The sequence below is a fragment of the Ammospiza caudacuta genome, chromosome 8 (assembly GCF_027887145.1).
Source record: "Ammospiza caudacuta isolate bAmmCau1 chromosome 8, bAmmCau1.pri, whole genome shotgun sequence".
NCBI classification, from domain to species: Eukaryota; Metazoa; Chordata; class Aves; order Passeriformes; family Passerellidae; genus Ammospiza; species Ammospiza caudacuta.
Window position 1 is genome coordinate 10,976,129 of NC_080600.1, and position 11,108 is coordinate 10,987,236.

Genomic DNA, 11,108 nt, shown 5'->3' on the forward strand with positions numbered 1-11,108 from the left:
TAGCTAAGAAAACAGCTACCTACTTACAGCAGGCTTGCTCAAGCCTGCAACACCCCCCCACACCAAAGGCAGATAAAGAACATCTGCCAAGGGGATAGTGAGGGAAGTTGGTGCCTTGGCTGGAGAAACAGGCCCTTTCAGCAGGGCTGTGTGTGTGTTCAGCTCCCTCAGGACCACTTACACAAGCATTTTTCCTTTTAGCCTGGTGGTGACAGCTGTTTTCACAGGGAATGGTGGCCAGCCTTGTCTGGCTGCCTTCCCACTGCTGCTGTTCTCCTTTTACCTTCACGTCCACCAAGAACCAAAGGTGCTGCCAAATACCTTGTGACCAGGATCAGCCTGTGGGACACTGCTCTGTCCTGTACCTCTTGTCTAGGCATCTTCAGGCTATCTGTTCCTGTCACAGCACATGCCACAGCCGAGACACCCATGATACAGAACATCACCACACAATTTCAAAAAGCTTCACCCCATACAGAGTAAGATCATGTCACTTTAGAAGGCTGCAAGCATCTGCCCTCCTTGTCCTTCAGCCCAGCCTTTTATCCCCTGCTGTTGCTGCCCTGCACCTGTGTGCCCTCTGTTCCCTTTGGGGGTTGGTCAGTGCCCCTGGGCACTCCATGGCTCGTTCCCTTCAACAGCATTCACCTGTCCTGCACAGCTGTAGCCCACTGGGGATGAGGCTGGGCCAGCCCCACTCCCAATCACCACAAACTGAGCAAGGAAGAGCTCCTGGAAAGATCCAGGAACCTGGGAGTTCATAGTACAAGTGATGGCAAGGCTCCATTGTTTAATAAACAAAGCAATAATATAAACATTCACAAGTAGTGAAACACAGATGCCAAACACTTTACTCACAGAAATTCAGTTTTCTGCAACCATATCCATTGGCTGGATCAAAAAATAAAGGTGGCCTCTTTCTGAACTTTGTTCCACAGCTATACTTTAATTATCCATAATATCAAAACACGTAATTACATTTTCAAAAACAACAAAAAACAAACAAAACCAAAACAAACGAATAAAAAAACCACAAAAAACCACCACAAAACCCAGAAAAGAAGGAAACTTGGAATTTGCAGGATCCTCCAGAAAACATTTGAGTTCCTCCATGACCAATGCAAACCAGAGCAGGAGAATTCAAGCCTCAGCCTATAGGCATGCCCACAGCAATGCTGGCTAGAGAATTACCAAAGGATAGACCAAGTAACAGGTGCACAGGATTTTTAGGTACACTAGCCAATACAGGGGTGTTAGATAGTTAGCAGGAGGTTTCAGAAGACAAATCAAGAACCTGTCAAGTTCCAGAACCCTGTCTCACCCATGCCCGCAGCACTGCTGTCACACTGGATAATACAGAACGTGTTGGTATGGGCACATCAGCAGGAAGAGGAAAAGGATGAAGCAGAAGGCAGCAAAAGTCAGTTCAACCTGTAACCCACAAATTCCTCAAAACTAAGTTCCACCTTTGAAAAATTTCTACCATAATTTAATGACTACGTGAAGAACCGGAGAAGAATCAAGTTCCTCATCCAAGAGGTAGAAATTTATTGGATCTTTATAAAATGCCTGCTATCAGAGCTCCCTTTATCTTGGCTGAATCATGTAATTTCTGTTGTCTCACAGTTTAGGGTTTTTTTTGGGTGTAGTTTGTTTTTTTTACACTCAGTAAATTCCAGTATGCACTCCCAGAAGAAAGATGCTTTGGAATTATCCTCAGGGACCTGATGCCAACAGCACAGCAGGAAGCAAAGGGAGTTATAGGCAGAGAGGCACATCACAGGGAGCTCTGCCCCTCTACCCAATAACAACAGGAATGAGCCCACAGAAGGAGCCACAGCCCCAGGTTAGAGGTGCTCCACTCCTGGTAAAGGACATAAAACAACAAGCTCCATTTTCCAGATATTGTCAGTGGGCATTAACCAGTCATCACTGCTGCATATGTTAGAATTTAACATTTTACTCCCCTACAAACCAAGCCAGCACTCCTCTATCTCTATCTGGTATCTAGCAAAAACTCTGAAAAATTTATGGATTTCTTAGAAGAAAATGACTCAGCAACAGATAAAGCTTCTCCAGCATAATGTCTTGTGAGAAGGAAGTCAGAAAATTGCTGCAGAGAGACCTAAGAACTTTAAACTATTAAGATACATGTCCAGACAAAATTTTTCCACTCTGTCAAGTTTGGCTGCAACTGACTAATGTACTTTAAGTAATTCAAAGACTAGCAACCATTCAAGGAATTCTCAAGTTCTCTAGATAGCCATCTTATTTGAACTTGCTTCAAGTCTTCATTTTTCCTCCTTTTTGGCAGTAACTTGAGGCTTTATTTGAAGTACTTTTAGAAATAATAGTTATTTATATCTGCATAATAGCCTCTCCTTAAGTCTGATAAGATATGCTCCCTCTAATTTCCAGCAGAAGTGTTTCCCATGTTGCACAATAGTAAAAGTATTGTCCAAAGCCTGTTAATATTGTTTAGATTTTCCATATTATAAGCTTGAAGCACCTTTGGCAATCATAAATTGAAACTACATCAGTCTCATGCAAAAAGCACATCCACACAGGATGAACTGCAAGGTTAGACCCAGACTGTCACAGCTCAGTTTGTCTATGTCATTATTTATTTCATTACTACAGCTTTACTAATGAAATACTTATTACTAATATCCAAATGAATTATTTTTGTTTTGTCTTAAGATGGGCATGATATGCAGATTCTCTGTATGGGAACAATTTCAAATCCTTCATGTGACAGAAGTACAAAATGAAGCTGAATGGACTAAGCCCAGGTCTGGTGCAAGCTGAGCACCTTGCTGATCAGCACTGTGGTCAGATTGATCTGCATGAAAACTCAGTGACCAACAAGCATTGGAAAACAGACACATGTACATACCACACAGGAAGCTTCATATTGTTTCCCCAGTTTAGGTCTTAAAAATGCACTGAAAGAAAGGAGAAGCAGCATTAGAGACCCAGTACATCAACATGTATTTTTCTTAGTTATTTTTAGGATTCTTTTCATGTCAGAACGTTGTCAAAAGGCTGACAAACTCATTGTAAAGGAAGACATAAGCCAAAACTATGTTCAGATACCTGTTGATGATATCTGCAAAATGCTTTTATGTTTTCCAGAAGAAGTGCCCACCCTGATATGCCAAGAGGCATTTAATTCAGCCCACACATTCCCAGGGATAAAATCTTCCAGCAGACAATTTTCAGCCATTTTACTTCAGTGAAATATTTTTAACATATCCTGTATAAAATTAGTTACATGTTACCAAACTTTGCCTTGCCTCTATTTTAAGCCAGAGATCAACTTGCCAGCTCCGTATGAAATATTTTTTCTGCACAGCTGCTGATGTGGAAGGCTCATGGTGAAGTGCAGGCCTGTATGCTGTATGTAGAGAACATTCACCCTCTACCACTCTCCTCCAGAATGAGATCAGAGTAAATATTAAAAAAAAAAATAATCAGGTCACCTTACTGCAGTTTTTATTTTTTTTTATTTTGAAGGACACTGGCTGTGGCATGAGGGGATTTTGTGACTGAGGCCTTAAATTAGAGCCACAACCTTCAAATCTTCCAACCTCCCCCACAATGTTTTCAATCTAGAATCCTGCTAGGACAGAGGCTGACAGGACTCAGAAGGAACACAAAGCACTAGATGTACATTGAGCTTGCCCCTCACACATGTCCAATCCCTCACTCTGCAGCCCTGGGAAATGAGGGGAGACTTGGATATCTCTGTTTGCATGCTGGCCTCTCTCAGCACAGATTGCACTTCTAGGACAGCTGCAAATACAGACAGAAGCACAGCTGCAGGTCTGGTGCAGCGCTGAGGGATGCTGCCTCTGCTACAAGGGCTCCTCCATGAGTTCTCTTAAAGATGGGGGATGGAGGGGATGGGGAGCACGGGACAGGGATGGAGGGAAAGGTGCATGGACAAACAGACATGGAGGGTTTAAAGTCAAAGCAAGACGCTGCCTGGGACTGCCTCTAGGTTTAGCTGCCTTGAGACCTCTTCCCACAGCCGATACACACTAATTGCTCTATATTGAGTTTAAAAAAAAAAAAACAAAACAAAAAAAAAAACAAAACACGGTTGTTTTTTTTCTCACGGCTTCACATTGCAGCTGCAGTAATCACTGCATCCTCCCCGCCGCTGGGGCAGCCCGCATCCCCTCCGCACTCGCAGTGCCCTGTTGCAGCCGCATCCCAAGCGCCCCGCTCTTACCTCGTTTGCCTCCACAGGAAGGTCTGGATGGGCAGAGGGATGCCGCGGCCACTCTCCTGCTCCTGGCCCTCGGAGCTTTTCCTTTTCACCATGGTGCCGGTGAGAGCCGCCGCAGCCTCAGCAGACGCGCCAGCCGGGATCTCCCATGGCCGCCTCAGGCCCCCGCAACTCCTCACCCTCTCCCCTCCATTGCCCGCAGCCCGCCCCCTCCCTCAGCCCCGCCGGTGCAAGATGGCTGCAGAGGAGGCAGGGAGGAGGAAATTAGGGGGAGCGAAGATGTCCGCGTCCTTCGGCTTCCTCCGAGCCTTCAGCACCTCCCTCTGTGGCCAGCTCCCGGTGCCCGGAGCGGGCGGTGCCGGGGGAGGGCGGCGGGAGGAGGCGCCGCCCGCCAAACTTCCCGCACAGCAACAGGGCAGCCCCGACAGAGAGAGGCATTCCCGGAGCATCCCAGAGCCTGCCGAGCCGGGAGAGACCCTCCCTCCCTCTATCCCCCTTCCTATCTGCTCTTCTTCCTTCCCAAATGGGCTGAGAAGGGAAACAAGGCACAAGCCCCCCCTGAAAGTGCAGGTCGGTGATTGCGGGAAATGGGTTTGTGGAGCCGGAAAGAAAGCTCACATAATGTGTGCATCTCTATGCAAACTTTGAGGTAAGGAATGCCGACCTAGAAATGCCACGGAATGGGACAGACATTGCTGAGGCAAATGAAACTAGAAACAAGTTTCAAAGGATGACCTTGCAAATAAGACTTGATACTTTGGAGAAATAGAACTATCAAAGATGCATTGTATCATGACCCACAAGAGGTAATTCCAGATGATTAGATGGTTTAAGGCATTTACAGCATGGCATAGCTAAAGCTAATAGGCCAAGAAACGCTTATCATGTACTGTAATTAAGAAATAGTTGGCTTCTAATTGTGATGGAGTGAATTTAACATCTGCATTCTCACTCTTCACATGAGACTGAAAATAGAATAAAAGTTTTTAAATCTCTCTCCATTACCCCATCTCTGGGTCAGAAAAGGGCCTAATCCAACAGGTGGCGGGAACAGAGGAATTTTGGGGTAGTTATTCCACAGATTTTTCTTACACCAAAGAGCTGAGGCAGAGATGGAGAGGATGGGAAGAGTCAAAGCAGATTTACTGGTGCTTCCATTTAGACACCAGACTGATTTGACTAATACAAGCACTTGTTGGAGTCAGGTTTGCTAGAAATATTTCTCAGGCACTATCAGATTAGGTCTCCTTCTCTACCTAAGAATGTAAGAGGATAGTATACTACAACAAATAATTAATAGAATAAAATGAAAGACCAATGCAAATTCACCCCAAACAGTTTTCACAGAAAAAAAAAGTGACATTTGGTTGCTTATATGAAGACTCTTTAGAGGAAACAAATAGCTTTGAAGTTCAGGATTATTTTCCTTACTCTCTCTGTGCATAGCCAGTCATAAGCCATTTGCAAGTGGAAGTTACACAGCCCAGCACTGAGGGGAAATTAAATCATTTGTTGGAATTTTGTTTATCATTACTTTGTTGTAATTGGAAATAGAACTGCAGTTCTAGTCAAGCTTGCCATTTGAGTGCAGCATGTTGCTGTTCAGCCAGTCACAAAAGGCACATAAATCCCTTTATTTGTACAGAGGTTTAAAGTTCTGATGCAAAACAAATCAGAGAGCAAAGGAAGCATTATCAACAGCTGGCTCTGTCACAAGGACTGCAGGCATAAAGAGGCAGATCTCAAACCCAGACAGGCCATGACCAGCACTAAACCCAGGACGTGGCAAAGGTACTTTACATTAAGTTTGACAGTTGCTAGAGACAAGTTTTGTTCTCACCTTGTTTTGGAGACAATGCCTACCACCACAAAGCTGAAGCAATCTGTATCTCTGTGAGTACAATTAATTGCATGTGTAAGAGAAGAAGAAATTTTAGCATCTGGAAGATTTTATTTATCTCTATACTGAATTTCTGCTGGCAGCAAAGACTTTCAGATTTGCAGTTAGCATTTGACCACACCTAAATACTAACGCTACAGCGGATGCTACAAAGGCAAAGTCCTGTAAATGAGCCCCTTGCCTTCCCTTACAGTTGGGAGAGAGAGGAAAAAAATACAATCTTCAGAGAGGCCATCATAGTAGGACAACAGCAGTGTCCTGAAAATTCACCTGTGCTCTGTTCTCTAGGCTACACTAGCACCTTGGGCTGGCACAGAAACACAGGTCAGTCTGCCTGCAAAAAGATCAAGACTACTGCAAAAAGTCTCTTCAAAATGATCAAGACTACTGCAAAAAGCCAAAGCAGGTGAGGGAAAAGCGGAGAAAGCTCTGCATGACTGCAACTCCTAGCCCATGCCAACTGCTCAGTCACAGAAGATGCCCATGACACTAACCAGCCATTTCCTCTCTCACTGCAGGCAAGAGGAGTCTGACATGCCTCCAGATCACAGGATTCTGCTTGATCACTCCTTTATTCATCAGACAGTTGTTTACAATCCAGCACAGCAGGATTTTAGCCTTGATCCAGAACCAGTCAGGGCTGGCAGGATAGCACAGAGTGGGGACACAGAGCAGAACCTGAGCTTGAAGCCCCCACCCCACACAGGAGTGCTCAGAGCAGGGAGCTGCTCAAACCTCACTGCCTTGCACTTGTTTCCATGGTTATGCTCTCCAAGTTCCCACTCCTAATCAATCCCTGCTGTACACACTCCTAAGAATTCACATCTTATTTATCTGAACTCTGTGTGCAGAATCCAGCCTCTCAAGAGCATGTCAAGCCATTCTGTTGTGCAGCAGCCTTTCCAAGAGCAAAGCTGCGAAGAATTCCTAAATGCAGGGAAAAAAACATTTATTTGCGTACATCCTCGAGATCTTACTCTTCCACTGGCTGCCAGCAGGCTTCTGTCCTGGCTGAGCAGACCCATCATGAAGGAAAACCCTTTCTCTCTAGGGACAAGCAGTCACAGAAGATCAGCACTGACAGATGTCACTCTTTCTACCCTTTCCCATATGGGTCTGTCAGGGAGAAGGAATGTAAAAATTGTGAGAAGCCTAGGAAAGCCCTGTTTTTTCTTTAAGTGCTTTTTAAACATTTCTACTAAGGTTATTCAGAAGTCTCCTTCACAGGTCTTCTAGCTAGCCCTGCTCAAACAACAACTGTGCTCAGAGACAAGGATAAATAAAACTACAAGGATTCCCTAAAATGACATATTTTGCTGCTGTTGCTGCATGAATTCAGGCAGGAGTGGACTGCAGTTCAGCTGGATAAGATTCTACAAGAACAGTTAGATATTTAATCCCTCAGCCACATTTAGGTAGAGCCAGTAGAGTACCACAGCGCTCGTACATCTGGGAATTCTGCCTCAAAACAGAGCAGAAGCAAAAGCCCTCCACACCTCACACAGAAAATTACTGCCTTTGCATAATGTTCAAGCAACAAAACAGATTCACATAGACATTTTACTTCAGTTCCATGCACTACAGGCATAGCTAGATAGGACAGGATGGGAGGGAACAAAATCCTGGAGATGCCCTGGAGGGATTATCTGGACAAGACTGGGGGAAAAGAAAAAAAAAAACAACTCAGTTTTCACAATCAGATTATCATCCCTTGCTCAGGACTCACCATGCTCTGGTAGTAGATGAAAAACCTTTGCTTCTTTTGGGGCAAAAAGGCAACAAACCTCCTCCCCTCAAAGCCTGCCCGACCCAACATTTTTTATCTTCTTCCTAGAGAAGGAAGTGTAGCTCTCTTGAGCCACTGAGTCACCAAACATGCCTGTCCTCTCTGTTCCTCAGAGAGAGCTGAGCACCTCCTCTCCAGCATGCTTCTCTGTCCATAGCAAGAATGCTGACACAAAACCAGGTTTGGGAATCTCTCTACCAAAGCCACGCTGTTTTACAATCCCAGCAGCTGGGACTTCTGCATGGCCAAACAGCTCTAGGTGGAAAGCCCTCTGCCTCTTATCCATGTCTCACCTTCTGCCCTCCTCCTGTACAAGGAACACCCCAGGAGCTGAGACAGGCACAGGATGGACAGATGCTCTGTACCTCTAACAAGCATTGCAGCAGGATTCCTCCCTTTCAATAACAAGTAGGTAATCAAGATTTTGTTCACAAGTTCTACTCATCTCAATGCTCCAACGTCTTAGCACAGGTCACAGTTGTTTACAAACACAATACACAGAGTATCATCACACAATTTCAGAAACATTCAACCCACACAGAGTAACACCTCACCTCTTCAGAAGGCTTCAGGCATCTGCCCTTGTCCTTCAGCCCAGCCTTTTATCCCCTCCTGTTGATGCCCTGCACCTGTGTGCCCTCTGTTCCCTTTGGTGGTTGGTCAGTGCCATGTGTCTCATTACCTTCAATGCTGCTCACCTGCTTCTCACAGCTGTGACCAATTGGGGATGAGGCTCAGCCACAGCCCCACTCCCAATTACCACAAACTGTGTACCTCCACTCCATCACCACAATCTACTAGTAAAATGATGAAATAGATCACCTACCACATGCTGTTAATAAGACTCAACAATCACAGAAATATCATCTCTTCCTTATTCACTTTGAAAGGGACAAACAGGTTCTTACCAGCTGTCCTCAACCATTGCTCTAGCTGTGAATACTCAAATCATTATTTACCCTTTTGTTCTTAGCTTCTTAATGCTTTCCCTTTCCACAGAGAGATGATGCATTAGTTCTGCCTTGTACCTAAGCATGCTTAGGAGGGTGCTGCCATTGGATAACTAATGGCACTTGATCATTCCTCCAGGTCATTTGACAACATTTACTTAAGGACATTGCAGCATTGTGTGTGAAGTCCAGCTTGCTGAAGGTTTGGGATACTTAAAGCACTACTCGCCTGTATTTGACTCTCATTTAACAACATGAAAAGGGTCCTGCTTTACTTTCCTTTACAGCTTAGCCATCCTGACTCTGACAACAGCAAACTCCTGCTGTTGGCTTCTCTGACAGACCCTGGCTGCTGCCCATTCCTGCTGGAATATGACTGCAAGTGTTTCCTGCTGCCTCTGACCACAGGCTTTTACCTGGCTCAGCTGTGACTGCAGGCTCCAACAGCAGCTTGAACTCTACCAGACCCAGGCTGACCTCACAGCAGGTCTTCTACAGCAGCAACTCTCTCCCTTGTTTTGTTCTTCTTTGTGTCTCTCTGGATTATTTCTTCTTCCTTAGGGCTCCTCTTTGTCAAGGCTCTCCCTGGTGGCCCAACCCACCCCTTTATCACACTTATTAGTCACAGCTGCAACCCATTAAGGGCAAGGCTGCTCTTCTTTGGAAATTAGTACAGCTGTGACTTATCAGGGACAGGTCCCTTCCAAACTGATTTGTGATTTCTCCGTTCCACCCAGAGCACAAAGCCGCACTCTCCGGGACCGGAGTTCAGGCTGGTGCTGAGCATCCGCCCCGGATCCATGATGACACACTCCAAGCACCCCTCAAAGTCTATGCTGTTTCCTGGTTAGTTTCCAAGACAGATCGAAAAGCTCATCCCCATGCCCCAGCTCCTGTCACCTTCACCACCCTGGCACTGTCCATGTGCTCCTGCTGTGCCCAGATGGCTTGAGGGGATCTGTGGGGCGGGTGGGTGAAGGAGGCCACAACAGACAGGCAGCCCGGGGCTGCCATTACCCTGGTGTACAAGGGCCCTGAGGGCTGGTGTGTGGCCAAGCCACATTGGCAGCCCGGGGCCACCATTTCCCTGCTGTACAAGGAGCCTGAGGGCCGGTGTGTGGCTGTGCCACATTGGCAGCCATTTCCCTCATGTACAATGGCCCTGAGGGCCGGTGTGTGGCCGTGCCACATTGGCAGCCATTTCCCTGGTGTACAAGGATCCTGAGGGCCGGTGTATGGCTGTGCCACATGAGTGGCCTGAGGCCACCATTTCCCTGGTGTACAAGGGCCTGAGGGCCGGTGTGTGACTGTGACACATTGGCAGCCCGGAGCTAGTGTACAAGGGCCCTGAGGGCCAGTGTAAGGCCGTGCCATACGGGCAGCCTGGGGCCGCCATTTCCCTGGTGTACAAGGGCCCTGAGGGTCAGTGTGTGGCTGTGCCACATTGGCAGCCATTTCCCTCATGTGCAAGGGCCCTGAGGGTCAGTGTGTGGCTGTGCCACAGTGGCAGCCCAAGGCCACCATTTCCCTCGTGCAAGGGCCCTGAGGGTCAGTGTGTGGCTGTGCCACAGTGGCAGCCCAAGGCCACCATTTCCCTGGTGTACAAGGGCCCTGAGGGCCAGTGTGTGGCTTTGCTACATTGGCAGCCCGGGGCTGCCATTTCTATGGTGTACAAGGAGCCTGAAGGCCGGTGTGTGGCCACACCACATTGGCAGCCCAGGACCACCATTTCCCTGTTGTGCAAGGGCTCTCAGGGATCCCTGATCCAGGGACCTCGATCACATGTCCTGACCACAGAATCACAAGGCCAGTTTGGTTGGTAGATCATCTCAAGACCTCTGAAATTATCAAGTCCAACCAACACTATGAACCTACACCACCTTGTCAACCAGGCTGTGGCAACAAGTGCTACGTCCAGGCTGTCCTTAAACACCTTCAGGGACAGTGACTGCACTACCTCCCTGGCAGCCACTTCCAATGTCGAATCACCCTCTCAGAGAAGAAATTTGCACCCAGTAGGGAAATACTGACCTGCAGAAGAGGGTGCAAGCCATAAAACCGGATCCTTTTGTGTAAAAGTGAAAGGGATTGGCTGAACAATACAACTGGATCTGCTGTGACTGCTTCTGGGCAGACTGAGGGTCATACCAGCAAGTGCTGGATGTGCAGGGCTTGAGTCAGGAGGAGCTGGATCACAAACACAGGAAGGTAACACATGCAATTAGATGACAAGCGAGT

The 11,108-nt window shown here is 46.8% G+C and overlaps 1 protein-coding gene across 3 annotated transcripts in view; it reads right to left on the reverse strand.

The window, feature by feature from the left end:
• Positions 1-4,329, reverse strand: part of UNC80 (unc-80 homolog, NALCN channel complex subunit) — a 122,879-nt gene extending 118,550 nt beyond the window's left edge. For all 3 annotated transcript variants that reach the window (XM_058809303.1, XM_058809301.1, XM_058809302.1), the window contains exons 1-2: positions 4,238-4,329; positions 2,897-2,945 (exon numbers count right to left, since the gene is read on the reverse strand). In XM_058809303.1, the coding sequence (XP_058665286.1) occupies positions 2,897-2,945; positions 4,238-4,329 (141 nt within the window). The remainder of the gene's footprint in view (positions 1-2,896; positions 2,946-4,237) is intronic.
• Between the last annotated feature and the right edge of the window lie 6,779 nt (positions 4,330-11,108).